This window comes from Carcharhinus amblyrhynchos, chromosome 19 (genome assembly GCF_965287045.1).
Source record: "Carcharhinus amblyrhynchos chromosome 19, sCarAmb.v2.hapA, whole genome shotgun sequence".
Lineage (NCBI taxonomy): Eukaryota > Metazoa > Chordata > Chondrichthyes > Carcharhiniformes > Carcharhinidae > Carcharhinus > Carcharhinus amblyrhynchos.
In genome coordinates, this window is record NC_137342.1 from 5,632,885 (window position 1) to 5,653,885 (window position 21,001).

General features: G+C 52.1%; 2 protein-coding genes and 1 long non-coding RNA gene across 3 annotated transcripts in view; 1 reads left to right on the forward strand and 2 right to left on the reverse strand.

Annotated features, from left to right (window-relative positions):
- Positions 1–5,262, forward strand: part of LOC145355587 (inositol 1,4,5-trisphosphate-gated calcium channel ITPR2-like) — a 171,685-nt gene extending 166,423 nt beyond the window's left edge. Inside the window, exon 35 of the mRNA XM_080207836.1 lies at positions 5,146–5,262. Within this exon, the coding sequence (XP_080063962.1) occupies positions 5,146–5,262 (117 nt within the window). The remainder of the gene's footprint in view (positions 1–5,145) is intronic.
- Positions 5,263–10,491: 5,229 nt separating this feature from the next.
- LOC145355552 (uncharacterized) lies at positions 10,492–11,195 on the reverse strand. Its single transcript, XR_013889006.1, has 2 exons — positions 11,046–11,195; positions 10,492–10,981 (listed from the first exon to the last, which is right to left on the reverse strand). It is a non-coding gene; the product is annotated as an uncharacterized LOC145355552 (long non-coding RNA).
- Positions 11,196–16,002: 4,807 nt separating this feature from the next.
- Positions 16,003–21,001, reverse strand: part of sspn (sarcospan (Kras oncogene-associated gene)) — a 28,688-nt gene continuing 23,689 nt past the window's right edge. Inside the window, exon 3 of the mRNA XM_080207799.1 lies at positions 16,003–16,738. Coding sequence (XP_080063925.1) covers positions 16,376–16,738 — 363 coding nt within the window. The 3' untranslated portion in view covers positions 16,003–16,375. The remainder of the gene's footprint in view (positions 16,739–21,001) is intronic.

Genomic DNA, 21,001 nt, shown 5'->3' on the forward strand with positions numbered 1-21,001 from the left:
TGTGAGGGGTGAGTGTGTGTGTGTGAGGGGGTGAGTGTGTGTGTGTGTGTGAGGGGGTGAGTGTGTGTGTGTGTGTGAGGGGGTGAGTGTGTGTGTGTGTGTGAGGGGGTGAGTGTGTGTGTGTGTGTGAGGGGGTGAGTGAGTGTGTGTGCGTGTGTGTGAGGGGGTGAGTGTGTGTGTGTGTGTGGGGGTGAGTGAGTGTGTGTGAGGGGGTGAGTGTGTGTGTGTGTGTGAGGGGGTGAGTGTGTGTGTGAGGGGGTGAGTGTGTGTGTGTGAGGGGGTGAGTGTGTGTGTGTGTGTGTGAGGGGGTGAGTGTGTGTGTGTGAGGGGGTGAGTGTGTGTTTGTGTGTGTGAGGGGGTGAGTGTGTGTGTGTGAGGGGGTGAGTGTGTGTGTGTGTGTGTGAGGGGGTGAGTGTGTGTGTGTGAGGGGGTGAGTGTGTGTGTGTGTGTGTGAGGGGGTGAGTGTGTGTGTGTGAGAGGGTGAGTGTGAGAGGGGGTGAGTGTGGGGATGAGTGTGTCTGTGTGTGTGTGCGTGGGGGTGAGTGTGTGTGTGAGGGTGTCTGAGTGTGTGTGTGTCTGTGTGTGTCTGTATGTGTGTGTGTGTCTGTGTGTGTCTGTGTGTGTCTGTATGTGTGTGTGTCTGTGTCTGTGTGTGCGTGTCTGTATGTGTGTGTGTGTGTCTGTGTGTGTGTGTGTGTCTGTATGTGAGTGTGTCTGTGTGTGTGTGTGTATGTGTGTGTGTGTGTGTGTGTGTCTATATGTGTGTGTGTGTGTGTGTGTGTGTGTGTCTGTATGTGTGTGTCTGTGTGTGTGTGTGTGTGTGTGTGTGTCTGTATGTGTGTGTGTGTGTGTGTGTGTGTGTCTGTGTGTGTGTGTGTGTGTGTCTGTATGTGTGTGTCTGTGTGTGTGTGTGTGTGTGTGTGTCTGTATGTGTGTGTCTGTGTGTGTGTGTGTGTCTGTATGTGTGTGTCTGTGTGTGTGTGTGTGTGTGTCTGTATGTGTGTGTCTGTGTGTGTGTGTGTGTGTGTCTGTATGTGTGTGTCTGTGTGTGTGTGTGTGTGTGTCTGTATGTGTGTGTGTGTGTGTGTGTGTGTCTGTATGTGTGTGTCTGTGTGTGCGTGTGTGTGTGTCTGTATGTGTGTGTGTGTGTGTGTGTGTGTCTGTATGTGTGTGTCTGTGTGTGTGTGTGTGTGTGTGTCTGTATGTGTGTGTCTGTGTGTGTGTGTGTGTGTCTGTATGTGTGTGTCTGTGTGTGTGTGTGTGTCTGTATGTGTGTGTGTGTGTGTGTGTCTGTATGTGTGTGTCTGTGTGTGTGTGTGTGTCTGTATGTGTGTGTGTCTGTATGTGTGTGTCTGTGTGTGTGTGTGTGTGTGTCTGTGTGTGTGTGTGTGTCTGTATGTGTGTGTGTGTGTGTGTGTCTGTATGTGTGTGTCTGTGTGTGTGTGTGTGTGTCTGTATGTGTGTGTGTGTGTCTGTATGTGTGTGTGTGTGTGTGTGTCTGTATGTGTGTGTGTGTCTGTGTGTGTGTGTGTGTGTGTGTGTGTCTGTATGTGTGTGTGTGTGTGTGTGTGTCTGTGTGTGTCTGTATGTGTGTGTGTGTGTGTCTGTATGTGTGTGTGTGTCTGTGTGTGTGTGTGTGTGTGTGTCTGTATGTGTGTGTGTGTGTGTGTGTGTGTGTGTGTGTGTGTCTGTGTGTGTGTGTGTGTGTGTGTGTGACAAGGGGCACCTCACCATGACAGTAGCTGGGTTGTGGGGAGACAGTCAGGTCCATGATCCGCTGCCTGGGCATCTTCAGGGGCACATTGACCCGGCCTCGGAACAGACACATTGTGTTTCAATGCTAGGAGTGTGACTGGCAAAACAGATGAACTGAAGGCAATAATGTTCGAAAGGAAGTTGGAAGTGGTGGCGGTGACAGAGACTTGGTTAAAGGAAGGGCAGGACTGGCAGTTGAATGTTCCCGGGTATAAGTGCTTCAGGCGTGATAGGGGAGGGTCGCAGAGAGGTGGGGGAGTGGCGTTGTTAGTTAAGGATTGCATCATAGCAGTGCAGAGGGAGGGAGAAATAGAGGATATAGGAATCGAGTCGCTATGGGTGGAGTTGAGGAATAGGAAGGGAGATGTTACTATGTTGGGTGTGTACTACAGACCGCCCAACAGCCCGAGGGCTGTGGAAGAAGGGATAAGCAGGGACATTCTAGATAAGTGCAGGAAGAATAGGGTGGTGGTAGTGGGAGATTTTAATCTCCCCGGGGTAGACTGGAAGGTGCCAAGATCAGAGGGTGCTGACGGGGAGGAATTTGTACAGTGTGTAATGGAAGGATCCCTGGAGCAGTATGTGGATAGCCCGACCAGGGAGGGGGCTATACTGGACTTGGTTCTGGGGAATGAGCCTGGGCAGGTGGTTGACGTTGAAGTAGGAGAGCAGGTGGCTAACAGTGACCACAACTCTGTCTGGTTTAAGATATTAATGGATAAAGATGAAGCCTGTCCTAAGGGGAGGGTGTTAAACTGGGGGAGGGCTAGATACAACCGGATTAGGCAGGATCTTAAAGATACAGACTGGGGTAAGCTGTTTGATGGCAGGTCGACGCTGGGTATGTGGGAGTCTCTCAAGGGAAAACTAAAATCTTTGCAGGAAAGGCACGTGCCGGTCAAGAGGAAGGATGGGAAGGGTAGGATTAGAGAGCCGTGGGTAACTAGGGATATTGAGGACCTGGTCAGGAGGAAGAGGGAGGCGTACATTAGATCTAGGCATTTGAGGACAGAGATAGCGTTAGAAGAATACAGAGAATGTAGGAGAGAACTTAAAAGGGGCATCAGAAAGGCAAAAAGGGGCCATGAAATGGCTTTGGCGGGTAGGATTAAAGAAAATCCTAAGGCATTTTACTCCTATGTTAGAAATAAAAGGATGGTTAGAGGGAAGATTGGTCCTCTCAGGGACAGAGGAGGGGAACTATGCTTGGAGCCTGGGGGAATGGGGGAGATCCTGAATGAATACTTTGCGTCAGTATTCACGCAGGAGAGGGGCCTGATGTCTGGTGCTGTGCTTGAGGAGTTTGAGGATCCGTTGAGGGATATAGTCATCACGAGGGAAGAGGTGTTGGGACTTTTAGACAGTATAAAGACGGATAAATCTCCAGGGCCTGATGGCATCTATCCCAGGCTGTTAAGGGAGGTGAGGGATGAAATTGCTGGGCCTCTGACGCAAATCTTTGTCTCTTCTTTGGACACAGGTGAGGTCCCAGAGGATTGGCGCATTGCAAATGTAGTACCGTTGTTTAAGAAGGGTCAGAGGGATAACCCAGGGAATTATAGGCCGGTGAGCTTGACTTCAGTTATAGGCAAGCTAATGGAGAGGATCCTCAAGGATAGGATGTATGAACATCTGGAGCGCTGCAATCTGATCAGGGATACGCAGCATGGCTTCGTTACAGGGAGGTCATGCCTTACGAATCTAGTGGAATTTTTTGAAGAGGTGACAAAAACGGTTGACGAAGGACAAGCCGTTGATGTTGTCTATATGGATTTCAGTAAGGCGTTTGACAAGGTCCCTCATGGTAGGCTGATAGAAAAGGTGAAGGCTCATGGGATACAAGGCCAGGTATGTAGATGGGTGGAGAACTGGCTTGGGAGGAGGAGACAGCGAGTAGTAGTGGAAGGCTCCTTTTCCAATTGGAGGCCTGTCACCAGTGGTGTGCCGCAGGGCTCGGTACTTGGACCTCTTCTATTTGTGGTATATATTAATGACTTGGAAGAGGGGGTAGGTGGTGTGATCAGCAAATTTGCTGATGACACCAAGATGGTTGGATTGGCGGGTACTGAGGAGCAGTGCCTGGCAATGCAACAGGACATAGACAGGCTGGTAGATTGGGCAGATAGATGGCAAATGGAATTTAATCCGGAGAAATGCGAGGTGATGCACTTTGGCCGGAATAATGTGGAGGGGAGTTATACGATAAAAGGTAGAACTATCCGGAGTATAGATACGCAGAGAGACCTGGGGGTGCAAGTGCATAAGTCCCTGAAGGTGTCGGTACAGGTGCAGAATGTGATGAGGAAAGCGTATGGTATGTTAGCCTTCATAGGGAGAGGTATAGAATATAAGAGTAGGAGTCTGATGTTGCAGTTGTATAGAACGTTGGTTAGGCCTCACTTGGAGTACTGCGTCCAGTTCTGGTCGCCGTACTACCGGAAGGATGTAGAGATCCTGGAGAGAGTGCAGAGGAGATTTACCAGGATGTTGCCTGGTATGGAAGGGCTGTCTTACGAGGAAAGATTGGATGAACTTGGGCTGTTTTCCCTTGAGAGACGTCGGCTGAGGGGGGATCTAATAGAGGTTTATAAGATTATGAAGGGGATAGATAGAGTAAATGGTGGTAAGCTTTTTCCGCTACAAGAAATGGATAGAACGAGGGGTCACGGGCTTAGGGTGAGGGGGGCTAGGTATAAGACAAATATTAGAGGGCAGTTTTTCACGCAAAGGGTAGTGGGGGTGTGGAATGCACTGCCGAGTAAGGTGGTGGAAGCAGGCACGCTAGGGTTGTTTAAGAGTCACTTAGATAGCCACATGAGCGGGCTACATATAGGGGGATATAGTAGGCCTTACTGAACATTGTAGGCTTGGGAATACGTTTTGCCTCAGGAATGTTAGTCTTTGCCTGTTTAATAATGAATTTTTTTGTCTCCACAGGCATTTAAGTCCAGCAAGGGGCATGCATGCGGCAGGTTGTAGTGGGCTGCTCTTGGATGTTGCTTCGGGAGTTGCCTATTGCTTCATGTCGTTAGTGTGCTTAAACTGGACCATCTCGAGGGCAACATGACAGCTCAGAGACTATCTCTGTTGCTGTGCGGACACATGGATTTGGGCCTGTGTCTGTGGGAGTTTGCACGTTCTCCCCGTGGTTGCGTGGGTTTCCTCTGGGTGCTCCGGTTTCCTCCCACATCCCCCAAAGATGTGCTTTTAGGCTGATTGATTGGGTACTAAAATTGTCCCTAAATTGGACCTCCCTGATCCTCGCACGTTAGGCGTAGACTAAAATCATGAATAGGTCACTGAGATAGTAGGACGGCGGCGTGGGCTCGTTGGGCCGAAGGGCCTGTTTCCCGTGCTGTGTTGTTCTTTGTTCTTTGTTCTTTGTTCTAGACCCAGCAGCAGCTCGCCAGCTCCGCCTGTGCCCCGTTACACCCGGAGACCAAAGATAAGGAGCTGGGGGTGGGGGGGAGGGGAGGGGCTGTATTAGACCAGCAGCCCCCTATGTAGAAAAGGACATGTGTGCTTGTGTGTCTTTCTGTGTTGGTGTCTGGATTTTAAACTGTGTGAATTTACTGCTCCATTTTCCCGCTTGGTTCCTGCACAATGTAACGTTCACTTTTTAACCACAGGCTTGTGTTGAAGACGGGAGTTTGTTATTTCTGATCACACACACAGCGAGCTTTCAGCTCCTCATTGCCCGTATCCTGAGCTCAGAGCTGCTGCTCTGCCCATTCCCACCATCCTTCTGCTGTGCCCAGAATTCAAACGAACTCAGCTGCCAAATATCTGTCCCATTGCTTTACCTCCATCATTTTCTTAACCTCTCGTTACATCTCTTCTCCTCTGCCTCACCCTCTCCCAGGCAGAGGTCAGGGATAGTAAGACGTCTAACACCAGGTTCAAGTCCAACCAATTTATTTGATAGAAAACTCACAAGCTTTCGGGGTTTCTCCCTTCGTCACGAAGAGGGGAACCTCGAAAACTTGTGGGTTTACTATCAAATAAATTGGTTGGACTTGAACCTGTGTTAGACTTCTTACTGTGTTTACCCCAGTCCAACGCCGGCATCTCCACATCAGCGGTCAAGGATCCCATTGGATGATCCAGTTGGGAAGAGTGGAGTTCTCCTGAATAACATTTATCCACTGACTCAAGAACAGGTCAAACCTCCACAATTGGTGCATTTGCCATTTTAGGTCCAACTTACACCCAAGATTGGATCAGCTTCTCTCCTGGTTACAGTGATTTTGTTGCTAGTAATCCAGAGGCCCAAACGAATGCTCTGGGGACACGGGTTCCAATCCCACTGTGGTGGAATTTAAAGTCAATTTGTAAACATAAGAACATAAGAAATAGGAGCAGGAGTAGGCCATCTAGCCCTTCGAGCCTGCCCCGCCATTCAATAAGATCATGGCTGATCTGTCGTGTCTCAGTTCCACATTCCCGCCCTCTCCCCATAACCCTTAATCCCCTCTCTTATCAAAAACCCTTCAACCCGCGTCTTAAAAATATTTAGCGAGGCAGCCTCCACCACTTCAACGGGCAGAGAATTCCAGAGATTCACCACCCTTTGAGTGAAGAAGTCCCTCCTCAACTCCGTTCTAAACCGCCCCCCCCTTTATCTTGAAGCTGTGCCCCCTAGTCCTACTATCCTTTCTGAGCGGGAAGAGTCTCTCCACCTCTATCCTATCCATCCCATTCATCATCTTATATGTCTCAATGAGATCTCCCCTCATTCTTCTAAACTCTAACGAGTACAAGCCTAGTTTATTCAGCCTCTCCTCATAGCTCAACCCCCTCAACTCCGGTATCAGCCTAGCAAACCTCCTCTGCACTCCCTCCAAGGCCAAAATATCCTTGCATAAGTACAGCGCCCAAAACTGCACACAGTACTCCAGCTGCGGCCTCACCAATGCCCTATACAGCTGCAGCAAGACCTCCCTACTTTTATATTCAATCCCCCTCGCGATGAAGGCCAGCATCCCATTCGCCTTCCTGACCACCTGCTGCACCTGCAGGCTGGGTTTTTGCGACTCATGCACAAGGACCCCCAGGTCCCTCTGCACCGTCGCCTGCTGCAGTTTTTCGCCACGTAAGTGAATCTGGAATATAAAACTAGTCTCAGTGACGGTGACTGCGACATGGTAATGGGTGCAACCTTACCACCTCGTCCTTCCCGACCTCCAGCGTGGCCAGGTGACAACATCAGATAGGAGGTAAGAGGTAGGAAATGTTCCAATTTCCCTGATCGCACCAGCCCTGTTTTGTCGGTGAAATCTGTCTCGCGTCCACCAGTGGGAGGCCAGATGAGATGGCCTGGCCTTGGGGGGGGGGTCGGAGGCCAAGGGCCTGAGTGGGGCAGAGCCCGTGAGCTGGAGATGTGACAGGGGGAAGGGAATTCCGCAGAGGTGGGAGAGAGGGAAGGGGCAAACACTGCGGGGTGGGGAGGCGCGATCGGGGTGGGAGGAAGGGAATTCTGCCGGAGTTGCTGGGGGGGGGGGGGGGGGTGCAATCAATGGGGAGAGGTGGCAGTGGTGGCGGGGAGAGAACTCTGCAGAAGAGGAGGCGATCGGAGTGGGAGTGAGGGAACTCTGCTGAGGTGGAGGGGGGGGGGGGCCGTGATCGATGGAGGGGTGTGTGTGGCGGGGAGGGAACTCTGCTGGGAGTGCATGGGGAACGATGTCTGTCGGCTGGGTGGAGGGTGAGCGGGGGAGTGGGTGTGAGCGCACTTTGAATTTTCTTTTGTAAGATTGTGCATTAAGGGTGGGATTTTCTGACTGCGCTCATCCTGAAACAGTAAAATCCTGAATCCGCCCCTCACCCGCTCCGATTCCCGGGCAGGCGGTAAAATTCCAGCCTTAGTGCTTGTTGTAGAAATCTACCTGGGTCACTAATGTCCCTTTAGGGAAGGAAATCTGCCATCCTTACCCAGTCTGGCCTCCAGAGCAATGTGGCTGACTCCAAGATACCCTCTGAAATGGCCAAGCAGGCCTTATTCTCATGAAATAAATAAATGGAGTAATGCTGCCCTGATCTATCTCCTTCTCCTTCCTCCACCACCCCCCCATGTTGTAATGTCAAATATTCCAGAACTAGTAATATGTTTGGATACGTGGGTTAGACAGAGGCTGGGAATGATTGAACAGACATAGAGACAGGGAGGCTACCTCGCTGAATATATTTAAGACGCGGGTTGATGGGTTTTTGATAAGCGAGGGGATTAAGGGTTATGGGGAGAGGGCGGGAATGTGGAACTGAGCCACGACAGATCAGCCATGATCTTATTGAATGGCGGGGCAGGCTCGAAGGGCTAGATGGCCTACTCCTGCTCCTATTTCTTATGTTCTTATGTAAAAAGGCCAGAAAAGTGAGCGAGAATAAAATGGTTTCTGCTAATTCACTCCTGGAGTACGGGTATTATTAGCTGTCCGGTATTTATTCCCCGTCCCAGTTCAAAGATATGCGGGTTACGTTGCTAGACCATGCTCAAATTGCCCCTTAGTGTCCTAAGATTCTTAGGTTAGAGGAGTAGTGGGTAAATGTGTAGGGATATGGGGGTAGGGCCTGGGTGGGATTGTGGTCAGTGCAGACTCGATGGGCCGAAGGGCCTCTTTCTGTACTGTAGGTTCTATGATCTATGATCTTCTATGATCTATGATCTAATTGTGCTTCTGGAGGTGGGGATGGGCCACTTCCTCAAACCACTGCGGTCCATGTGGTGTAGGCACTCCCACCGTGCTGTTAGCAAGGGAGTTCCAGGAGTTTGGTCCAGGGACAGTGAAGGAACGGCCGATAGATTTCCACATCAGGATGGTGAGTGATTTGGAAGTGATGGTGTATCCAATCATCTGCCGTCCTTGTCATTCTGGCTGCTTGTGGGGAAGCAGCAGGGGGAACGGGGGAAATGGGGGGGATGAGGGGGACGGGGGGACGAGGGGGACGGGGGGGGACGAGGGGAATGGGGGGGAATGAGGGAATGAGGGGATGAGGGAAACGGGGGGGCCATGAGGGGAACGGGGGGGAATGAGGGGAACGGGGGGGGGGGATATGAGGGGAACGGGGGGGGGGATATGAGGGGAACGGGGGTGATGAGGGGAACGGGGGGAATGAGGGAAATGGGGGGGGGAATGAGGTGAACAGGGGGGATGAGGAGAACGAGGGGAATGGGGCAATAAGGGGAATGAGAGGAATGGGGGGAGAGGGAATGAGGGGCTTGGGGGAAATGGGGGGAGCAGGGGATAGTGGTGAATGGGGGGGATAAGGGGAATGAAGGGAATGGGAGAATGAGGGGAAGGGGGGAGGTTTTGGGAGTGGGGGGATTAGGAGAACAGAGGCGGTGGGGTTGCTACAGCTCTGGACCTGCTGTTGGAGAAGATCTAGATAGACTGGGCGAATGGGTCAGGAAATGGCAAATGGAATTTAATGTTGGCAAGTGTGAGGTGGTCCACTTTGGTAGGAAGAATGGTAGGAAGGACTATTACTTATGGGGCGAAAAACTGCAGCAGGCGACGGTGCAGAGGGACCTCGGGGTCCTTGTGCATGAGTCGCAAAAACCCAGCCTGCAGGTGCAGCAGGTGGTCAGGAAGGCGAATGGGATGCTGGCCTTCATAGCGAGGGGGATTGAATATAAAAGTAGGGAGGTCTTGCTGCAGCTGTATAGGGAATTGGTGAGGCCGCAGCTGGAGTACTGTGTGCAGTTTTGGTCGCCGCACCTGCGCAAAGGTATTTTGGCCTTGGAGGGAGTGCAGAGGAGGTTTACTAGGCTGATACCGGAGTTGAGGGGGTTGAGCTATGAGGAGAGGCTGAATAAACTAGGCTTGTACTCGTTAGAGTTTAGAAGAATGAGGGGAGATCTCATTGAGACGTATAAGATGATGAATGGGATGGATAGGATAGAGGTGGAGAGGCTCTTCCCGCTCAGAAAGGACAGTAGGACTAGGGGGCACAGCCTCAAGATAAAGGGGGGTGCGGTTTAGAACGGAGTTGAGGAGGAACTTCTTCACTCAAAGGGTGGTGAATCTCTGGAATTCTCTGCCCGTTGAAGTGGTGGAGGCTGCCTCGCTAAATATTTTTAAGACGCGGGTTGATGGGTTTTTGATAAGAGAGGGGATTAAGGGTTATGGGGAGAGGGCGGGAAAGTGAAACTGAGCAGCGACAGATCAGCCATGATCTTATTGAATGGTGGGGCAGGCTCGAAGGGCTGGATGGCCTACTCCTGCTCCTATTTCTTATGTTCTTGTGTTCTTGTGAAGGTGAGTGACTGCAGGGAATGGGGAGAATACGGAGATATTTCAGGGCAGCAGGGGTGGATGAAGAAAGGTGGGTGGGTGCAGGGCTGATGGGGGTGGGGTGGGACCCCTGACAAGGATGATAGGGAACCCCCTGATGGGGTGGTGGGATGGGACCCTCAATCAGGGTGGCAGGGACCCCCTGATGAGACCCTCCCATTGAAACAGCACCTTTGCACTAAAAGCATGAAATAAATTTCAGAATGAACCCACCAAACATTAAAGAAAAAAATCAGAAGCAGCTCCTTTTATAGAACGTTTCTTTATTTTTATAAATTCTGTAGAGAGAAAATAAACCTTTTTAACACAAAGATTGTTTAGAAAATTGCTTTAGAAATTTTGACGTTTGCACTCAGAATCCAAAAGTGTGGTGGGATATTGCCGATGATTAAATATATAACATCATAGAGAGAGAGGCTGGCTGGCACAGTAAAGGAAAGCTAGCTCATGCTTTGTATGTTTTATATTTGAGGGACGGGGGGGAACATTCCGATCCCGTTACACAGAAAACCCACGTTAAAGCGAAACATCCCACAGAAAACATGCATTCCAACTAAGTAGCAGACACAATCAATAAAAAAGGAATAAAACTAGCTGACTGTTTTGTATTAACGTTTCCATGCAGAACCAGGGAGCTTTATTGTGTCTCTGATTATTTTTGTTCGCTCACCCCTTATTAACATTCAGGGTGACATTGTCGCTGCTGTACACGTCCCCCCCTCAGTGTCCCCTCACAGCTCATATGGTCACTCCCTCCACTTTTTAAATCTGAAATAGGCAGGCTTATAAATGAACAGGAGCTCAAATTTCCATTCAGCGGGGGAGAGTTAGGGATCGTGTTGTTAACCCACCTCTTTCTCAACTGCTCGTCTCCCCCTGGTTTGTACTTTCATTATCTCCACTAACGTCTGCCTGTCCACCCCCTCACGCACAGACAGCTCCGTCTGTTCCCCCTCACACACACAGACAGCTCCGTCTGCTCCCCCTCACACACACACACACACAGCTCCGTCTGTTCCCCCTCACACACACAGACAGCTCCGTCTGCTCCCCCTCACACACACAGACAGCTCCGTCTGCCCCCCCTCACACACACAGACAGCTCCGTCTGCTCCCCCTCGCACACACAGACAGCTCCGTCTGCTCCCCCTCACACACACAGACAGCTCCGTCTGCTCCCCCTCGCACACACAGACAGCTCCGTCTGCTCTCCCTCACACGCAGACAGCTCCGTCTGCTCCCCCTCACACGCAGACAGCTCCGTCTGCTCCCCCTCACACACGCAGACAGCTCCGTCTGCTCCCCCTCACACACTCAGACAGCTCCGTCTGCTCCCCCTCACACACACAGACAGCTCCGTCTGCTCCCCCTCACACACTCAGACAGCTCCGTCTGCTCCCCATCGCACACTCAGACAGCTCCGTCTGCTCCCCCTCACACACACACAGACAGCTCCGTCTGCTCCCCCTCACGCACACACAGACAGCTCCGTCTGCTCCCCCTCACACACACAGACAGCTCCGTCTGCTCCCCCTCACACAGACAGACAGCTCCGTCTGCTCCCCCTCACACACACAGACAGCTCCGTCTGCTCCCCCTCACACACACAGACAGCTCCGTCTGCTCCCCCTCACACACACAGACAGCTCCGTCTGCTCCCCCTCACACACACACACAGACAGCTCCGTCTGCTCCCCCTCACACACGCAGACAGCTCCGTCTGCTCCCCCCTCACACACACAGACAGCTCCGTCTGCTCCCCCTCACACACACAGACAGCTCCGTCTGCTCCCCCTCACACACACAGACAGCTCCGTCTGCTCCCCCTCACACACACAGACAGCTCCGTCTGTTCCCCTTCACACACACAGACAGCTCCGTCTGCTCCCCCTCACACACGCAGACAGCTCCGTCTGCTCCCCCTCACACACACAGACAGCTCCGTCTGTTCCCCCTCACACACACAGACAGCTCCGTCTGCTCCCCCTCGCACACACAGACAGACAGCTCCGTCTGCTCCCCCTCACACACGCAGACAGCTCCGTCTGCTCCCCCTCACACACACAGACAGCTCCGTCTGCTCCCCCCTCACACACACAGACAGCTCTGTCCGCTCCTTCTTGCGGCAACAGGGATCAGACGGGTAAAGACTGTCTATGTGTGAACCTATGTCCCTATGCCTGTGTGTGTATATGAGTCTGTGTTTCGATGTGTGTCTGTCTGTTCGTATGTCTGTGCGTGGGTGTGTATATCTATGTGTCCTCCCCCTGTGTGTTTATATATCTCTGTGTTTGTATGTAGTTGTGTGTGCATGGGTATCTGTGTATGTGTCTCTGTATTTATCGGTCTGTGTCTGTGTGTGCTTATCTCTGTGTGTCTGACTCTGTGTGTGTATGCATGTGTTTGTGTCTGTCTATGTGTCTGGTTATCTGTATGTATATGTGTGTCTCTGTGCATTTATCTGTGCATGGGTGTCCATCTGTGTGCATGTGTCTGTGTATATATGTGTGTGTGTCTATACGTCTCTGTGTCTATTTGTCTATATAAGCTTGTGTGAATGTGTGTGTGTGTTTGTATATATGTCAGTTTATCTGCCTGTGTATGCTTGTGTGTGTGTGTCTGTGTGCCTGTGAGTGTCTATGTGTATGTGTATATGTCTGTGTGTGTCTGTGAGTGTGATGTATGTCTGTATGTGTGCGTATGTGTATGTGTGGCTGTGATTGTGTGCTTGTGTCTGTGTGTGTGTGACTGTGTGTGTATGTCTGTGTGTGTATGTGGGTGTGTGTATGTGTATGTGTGTGTGTCTGTGTGTGTGTCTGCGTGTATGTGTGTGAGTGTGATGTGTGTTGTCTGTCCGTGTGTCTGTGTGTGAGATGTTTCTGTGTGTGTGTAGTATGTGTGTGTGTGTGTGTGTGAGAGTGATGTGTCTATGTGTGTGTAGTATGTGTGTGTATGTGAGAGAGTGATGTGTGTGTGTGTGTGAGAGTGATGTGTGTGTGTGTGTGAGAGTGACGTGTGTGTGAGAGTGACGTGTGATGCGTGTGTGTGAGTGATGTGTCTATGTGTGTGTAGTATGTGTGTGTATGTGAGAGAGTGATGTGTGTGTGAGTGATGTGTGTGTGAGAGTGATGTGTGTGTGTGTGAGTGATGTGTGTGTGTGAGTGATGTGTGTGTGTGTGATGTGTGTGTGTGACAGTGACGCGTGTGTGAGTGAGTGATGTGTGTGTGTGTGTGATGTGTGTGTGTGTGTGACAGTGACGTGTGTGTGAGTGACGTGTGTGTGTGTGATGTGTGTGTGTGTGTGATGTGTGTGTGTGAGTGACGTGTGTGTGTGTGTGAGTGACGTGTGTGAGTGAGTGACGTGTGTGAGTGAGTGACGTGTGTGTGTGAGTGACGTGTGTGAGTGAGTGACGTGTGTGTGTGAGTGACGTGTGTGTGTGAGTGACGTGTGTGAGTGAGTGACGTGTGTGTGAGTGTGACGTGTGTGTGTGACGCGTGTGTGTGTGACAGAGTGATGTGTGTGTGTGTGTGGCAGAGAGTGGTGTGTGTGTGGGACAGAGAGTGACGTGTGTGTGTGTGTGTGTGTGTGTGTGTGTGGATGTGTGTCTGGGATTCCCAGGCTGATGTCCCTGTGCCTGTTAAAGATTGTAGCTGCTTCCAGACGCGATGGTGTTTGTGTGAAGGCACTTTCCAAATTAGTGCTGTAACTCATTACTTCAAACTCAAAGCGGCTCTTGCACACAGACTTTGACCCATTCTCCGATATACTCATGAACTACCTTTTCAGTGTTCCAAATACATTTCTGAGAAAATTGTAATTAAAAATTATCAATACAAGTCATTGGTAAACTAAAGGGACATTTTCAATGTGTGAGCTGGTACAGATACTGGAATACATGATGTAACTGGCAATGCCACAGAATGGGCAGCACAGTGGTTGGCACTGTTGCATCACAGCGCCAAGGACCTGGGTTCGATTCCCGGTCGGGTCACTGTCTGGAGTTTGCACATTCTCCCCATGTCTGCATGGGTTTTCCTCCGGGTGCTCCGGTTTCCTCCCACAGTCCAAAGATGTCAGAGTTGGGTTGACTGGCCATTCTAAATTGCCCCTTAGTGTCCTTGGATGCATAGGTTAGAGGGATTAATCGGGTAAATATGTGGGGTTCTGGGGATAGGGCCCAGGTGAGATTGTGCAGACTTGATGGGCCAAATGGCCTCCTCTGCATTGTAGGGATTCCATGAAATGGTGCCACGGAATGGTGCCAAGTTTGCCAGATTACACCCATTCACTAAATTCTCAATCTTGCTCCGAAACATCCAATTGTTCTTCCTGGTTTAGGTGGTTAGACTAAGGGAGGGAGACTTCAGAGCAGCTCACATGGTAAAGACGGAGCTGTGAGTGTGTCTTTGACACACTCGGCTCTACACTTCCCCGCCAGTGAAAGACTGATCGATGGACTAGATCCACAATGGGGAAAACTGTTTTGCAATATCGTGCACAAATGCTTCGCATGATGCAAACTGCTCAGAGAGTATCATATCATAGAACCCTACAGTGCAGAAAGAGGCCATTCGGCCCATCGAGTCTGCACCAAACACAACCCCACCCAGGCCCTACCCCCCTATCCCTACATATTATACCCACTAATCCCTCTAACCTACACATCCCTGGACACTAAGGGGCAATTTCTTAGCACGGCCAATCAACCTAACCCACACATCTTTGGACTGTGGGAGGAAACCGGAGCACCCGGAGGAAACCCATGCAGACACGAGGAGAATGTGCAAACTCCACACAGACAGTGACCCGAGCCGGGAATCGAACCCAGGACCCTGGAGCTGTGAAACAGCAGTGCTAACCCACTGTGCTACCGTATTGCTAGGATGGCTAATTCTCAGGATTGGCCTGGAATCTCCAGGAAGTAGAGATTAATCTCCAACACATTGCTGTGCATGCTCCTGGAGAAAAATCACCAGGACATTAACAAAGATCGCTTTTAAAAATTTCCTATGAATATTTCTCTTTGCCAAAGTTAGTGTCACAAGTAGGCTTACACTCACACTGCAATGTAGTTAATGTGGAAATCCCAAAGGCACCACACTCTGGCACCTGTTTGGGTACTCCGAGGGAGAATTTAGCGTGGGCCAATCCATCTAATCAGCAGGTCTTTCAGACTGTGGGAGGAAACCAGAGCACCCGGAGGAAACCCACGCAGACACGGGGAGAATGTGCACACTCCGCACAGTGACCCAAGGCGGGAATTGAACCCGGGTCCCTGGCACTGTGAGGCAGCAGCGCTAACCACTATGCCACCGTGCTGTGCCCAGATGCAGAAATATTGAAACTGGGTATAAATGAGGCTGTGTAGCTGACAGTCAAGTGGGTAATGAGTCTTACTGATTTCCAATTGGCGTAGGAAGGCCATGTGTCACAAGATAGAGGTGTTGGCCAACTAATGGCTGGAATGTGGTGGTGGTGGAGGGGGGTGGTGGGGTGGGGGTGGGGGATTGGTGGTGGATTAGGGGGTGTGGGGGGGGGGTCATGTGATGAATCATCCCAGGAACCCATTTAGTAACAGTTAGAAACCTGATCTATAGCCAGTGAAGCTGAATCTATTATGGGCAAATCTTGTGGTTGGCTAAGGAGACAGTGACCATACACTATCGACAATATCCCTTCATCTGTTCAGAAGCAAAGGTGATGGGATGGGTGGGGGTGGCACAGTAGCACAGTGGGTTAGCACTGCTGTTTCACAGCGCCAGAGTCCTGGGTTCGATTCCCGGCTCGGGTCACTGTCTGTGTGGAGTTTGCACATTCTCCTCATGTCTGCGTGGGTTTCCTCCGGGCACTCCGGTTTCCTCCCGCAGTCCAAAGATGTGCGGGTTAGGTTGATTGGCTGTGCTAAGAAATTGCTCCTTAGTGTCCAGGGATGCGTCGGTTAGAGGGGATTAGTGGGTAGGATATGGGTGGGATTGTGTTTGGTGCAGACTCGATGGGCCGAAGGGCCTCTTTCTGCACTGTAGGGTTTCTACGATTCTATGAATTTGAAATCTGCAACTCAATTTACAATGTAATCCCTAACCTCTCGGCTGGCAAATTCCTCTTGGGGCTTAATGGAGAGTGCGTTGGGAGTCTTGTCCGCTACACGGATACGCAAAACCCAAAGTACAACCCATTGGAGGACAATACCGCAGAGAATGAGCTTGGAATAACGTGAAATAATCCGCTTCTCGAAAGCACAGCTTCCTGCTACGATAAACCACTTCTTCGTATCACACCACCCTTTCATTAAAACTGGGGCAATCTCCCGCCTTTTCCACAAACATCACGGTTACACCTTTGGCTGCTGTTGGTCGGTCTTGAAGGGGTGGTAACGAAGGCCAACGAAGAACACTTGGTATCTGTGCTTCCACATCACGTAACATGCCAGGAGGCAGACAACGGCCAGGATTATGTTGAGGATCGCCTGGAGGAGCAGGTAGAGTTTGATGGTGCTGGTGACGGACTCGCAGTCCGACACATCACTGTACTGAAAGGTGCGGGCTATCTGGTCGTCTGGATCCTGCTTGCAGACGCATGCCTCCTCGCTCATCTGGCAGGTGAACTCGCTGATCTGGTTGTGGTGGTGAGCAGCAAAAGCCACAGCCGAGATGCAGAGGATGATGCCCAGGGCGCACAGCAGGAAGTAGATCAACTGCACAAAGAGTCACAAACCCATTCCAGTTAAAAATGGCACAGGTAGGAGTTAAATAAAAGCTCTGAAAAAGAGTCACGCAGACTGAGAGTGTTAACTCCTGCTTTCTCGCCCCCCCCACAGATGCTGCCAGTGCTACTGAATCCTTCCTGCTTTTGTTACACAGATATCTCACCATAACTTGGCACGGGTGGCACAGTGGTTAGCACTGCTGCCTCACAGCGCCGGCGCCTCGGGTTCGATTCCCGGCTCGGGTCACCGTGCGTGTGGAGTCTGCACATTCTCCCCGTGCCTGCATGGGTTTCCTCTGGGCGCTCCGATTTCCTCCCACAGTCTGAAAGACGTGCTGGTGAGGTGCTTTGAGCTGAACAGGCGCCGGAGTGTGGCAACCAGGGGAATTTCACAGTAACTTCATTGCAATGTGAATGTAAGCCTTACTTGTGACTAATCAATTAACCTTTTGAAAAAACATAGCTTCCTCACTGTTCAATGTTCCCCTTTTATAGAACATTACAGCGCAGTACAGGCCCTTTGGCCCTCGATGTTGCGCTGACCAGTGGAACCAATCTAATGACCCTCTAACCTAAACTATTCCAATGTTATCCATATGCCTATCCACTGACCATTTGAACGCCCTTAAAGTTGGCGAGTCCACAACTGCTGCAGGCAGGGCATTCCACGCCCTTACTACCCTCTGAGTAAAGAACCTACCTCTGACATCTGTCCTATAATTACCACCCCTTAATTTAAAGTTATGTCCCCTCGTGTTAGCCATCACCATCCGAGGAAAAATGCTCTCACTGTCCACCCTATCTAACCCTCTGATCATCTTGTATGCCTCAATTAGGTCACCTCTTAACCTTCTTCTCTCCAATGAAAATAACCTCAAGTCCCTCAGCCTTTCCTCATAAGACCATCCCTCCATACCAGGCAACATCCTGGTAAACCTCCTCTGCACCCTTTCCAATGCCTCCACATCTTTCTTATAATGCGACGACCAGAACTGTACACAATACTCCAAGTGCGGCCGCACCAGAGTTTTGTACAGTTGTAACATGACCTCACGGCTCCGAAATTCAGTCCCTCTACCAATAAAAGCTAACACACCGTACGCCTTCTTAACAACCTTATCAACCTGGGTGCCAACTTTCAGGGAGCTATGCACATGTACCCCTAGATCTCTCTGCTCATCAACACTCCCAAGAGTCTTCCCGTTAGCCCAATACTCTGTAATCCTGTTACTCTTACCAAAGTGAATCACCTCACACTTTTCTGCATTAAACTCCATCTGCCACCTCTCGGCCCAGCTCTGCAGCTTATCTATGTCCCTCTGCAAACTGTAACATCCATCCTCACTGTCTACAACTCCTCTGACTTTAGTGTCATCCGCAAATTTACTAACCCGAAGGGCAGGATTATGGGGCAGGATTTTCTCGTCGTGGAAACTTCCACCCAAAGTTTGACGGACCTTTCGCCGATCCGTCAACCTTTTCATTCCAGGGCGGAAGCTGAAAATCCCACCCATTAGAACTGAGGAATGGTTGGGCCACGAGTGAATGGCAAACGGGAGATGGTGGGGCAGTGGTTTTGTCACTAGACTAGTAATCCAGAGACCTGGGGTCATGCTCTGGGGGCATTGATTTAAATCCCACCGTGGCAAAAAGTGAACTTTGAATTGAATAAAAACCTGGAATTAAAAGTCTACTGATGACCGTGAAGCCATTGTCGATTGTTGTAAAAACCCATCTGGTTCACCAATGTCCTTTAGGGATGGAAATCTGCTGTCCTTTGGCCTACATGTGACTCCAGAGTCACGGCAATGTGGCTGACTCTTAATTCCTGTCGCAACAACAATCAGGGAAAGGCAATAAATAAAAGGCTGGCCTCGATAGCGAAACCCACATCCCATGAATAATTATTAAAAAACAGGGTTGAGTGTTTTGTTTATAATCCATGTTGCTGGCAAGGTTAGCATTCATTATTTTCCCAAAAATACATTGTACTCATAAAATTTGTAAAGATGTCTTTTGTAGCCACTCAACACAAAGCAGATTTGTTTCAATATAGCATCTTGTGTTCAGAGGCACCGGATTAAACATCAACTACAGGTGACATTTACAATCATTATTTCATGTCAAACGTACAGCCTCAGGAGTTGTACACAGTTTCCAGCCTCCTGTAGCCCTGTGCCCTCGCCCGGCTTCACGGGAGCTGTTGTGGGTTTGGAAGGTGAGTTGGTGCAGTGCATCTTGTAGATGGTACACACTGCTGTAACTGAGCGTCAGTGCTGGAGGGGGTGAATGCTGATGGCAGAGGGTGGAATTCTCCCATCAGTGGGGGATGGGAATGGGGGAGTGGGGTGGGGCCTAATCCTGCTGGAGAAGCCGGCATCAGACTGTGGAGGGGGCTAGTGCACATGCACCGATCTCCCAGTATACTGACTGATGGGCTGACCATCCCCCGACATCACTGGCCTTCCGAAAGCCTCCCCTGACCCCCCTCCCCCAGTGGCCGGCTCCCGGTGACTGGCCCCAAAACTTGATGGCCGCACCTAGCCTCTAATCCCCAACACTCCCTCCCCCCGATCCTCAACACTCCCTCCCCCCGATCCCCAACACTCCCTCCCCCCGATCCCCAACACACCCTCCCCCCCATCCCCAACACTCCCTCCCCCCGATCCCCAACACACCCTCCCCCCGATCCCCAACACTCCCTCCCCCCGATCCTCAGCACACCCTCCCCCCGATCCCCAACACTCCCTCCCCCCGATCCCCAACACACCCTCCCCCCGATCCCCAACACTCCCTCCCCCTGATCCCCAACACTCCCTCCCCCCGATCCCCAACACACCCTCCCCCCGATCCCCAACACTCCCTCCCCCCGATCCCCAACACTCCCTCCCCCGATCCCCAACACACCCTCCCCCCGATCCCCAACACTCCCTCCCCCCGATCCCCAACACACCCTCCCCCCGATCCCCAACACACCCTCCCCCCGATCCCCAACACTCCCTCCCCCCGATCCCCAACACACCCTCCCCCCGATCCCCAACACACCCTCCCCCCGATCCCCAACACTCCCTCCCCCCGATCCCCAACACACCCTCCCCCCGATCCCCAACACTCCCTCCCCCGATCCCCAACACTCCCTCCCCCCGATCCCCAACACTCCCTCCCCCGATCCCCAACACTCCCTCCCCCCGATCCCCAACACACCCTCCCCCCGATCCCCAACACTCCCTCCCCCCGATCCCCAACACACCCTCCCCCCCATCCCCAACACACCCTCCCCCCCATCCCCAACACTCCCTCCCCCCCATCCCCAACACTCCCTCCCCCCGATCCCCAACACTCCCTCCCCCCGATCCCCAACACTCCCTCCCCCCGATCCCCAACACACCCTCCCCCCCATCCCCAACACACCCTCCCCCCGATCCCCAACACTCCCTCCCCCCAATCCCCAACACACCCTCCCCCCGATCCCCAACACTCCCTCCCCCGATCCCCAACACTCCCTCCCCCCGATCCCCAACACTCCCTCCCCCCGATCCCCAACACTCCCTCCCCCCCGATCCCCAACACTCGCTTCCCCCGATCCCCAACACACCCTCCCCCCGATCCCCAACACTCCCTCCCCCGATCCCCAACACTCCCTCCCCCCGATCCTCAGCACACCCTCCCCCCGATCCCCAACACTCCCTCCCCCCGATCCCCAACACACCCTCCCCCCGATCCCCAACACTCCCTCCCCCCGATCCCCAACACTCCCTCCCCCCGATCCCCAACACTCCCTCCCCCGATCCCCAACACACCCTCCCCCCGATCCCCAACACACCCTCCCCCCGATCCCCAACACTCCCTCCCCCCGATCCTCAGCACACCCTCCCCCCGATCCCCAACACACCCTCCCCCCGATCCCCAACACACCCTCCCCCCGATCCCCAACACACCCTCCCCCGATCCCCAACACTCCCTCCCCCGATCCCCAACACACCCTCCCCCCCATCCCCAACACTCCCTCCCCCCGATCCCCAACACTCCCTCCCCCGATCCCCAACACACCCTCCCCCCGATCCCCAACACACCCTCCCCCCGATCCCCAACACACCCTCCCCCCGATCCCCAACACACCCTCCCCCCGATCCCCAACACACCCTCCCCCCGATCCCCAACACACCCTCCCCCCGATCCCCAACACACCCTCCCCCCGATCCCCAACACTCCCTCCCCCGATCCCCAACACACCCTCCCCCCGATCCCCAAC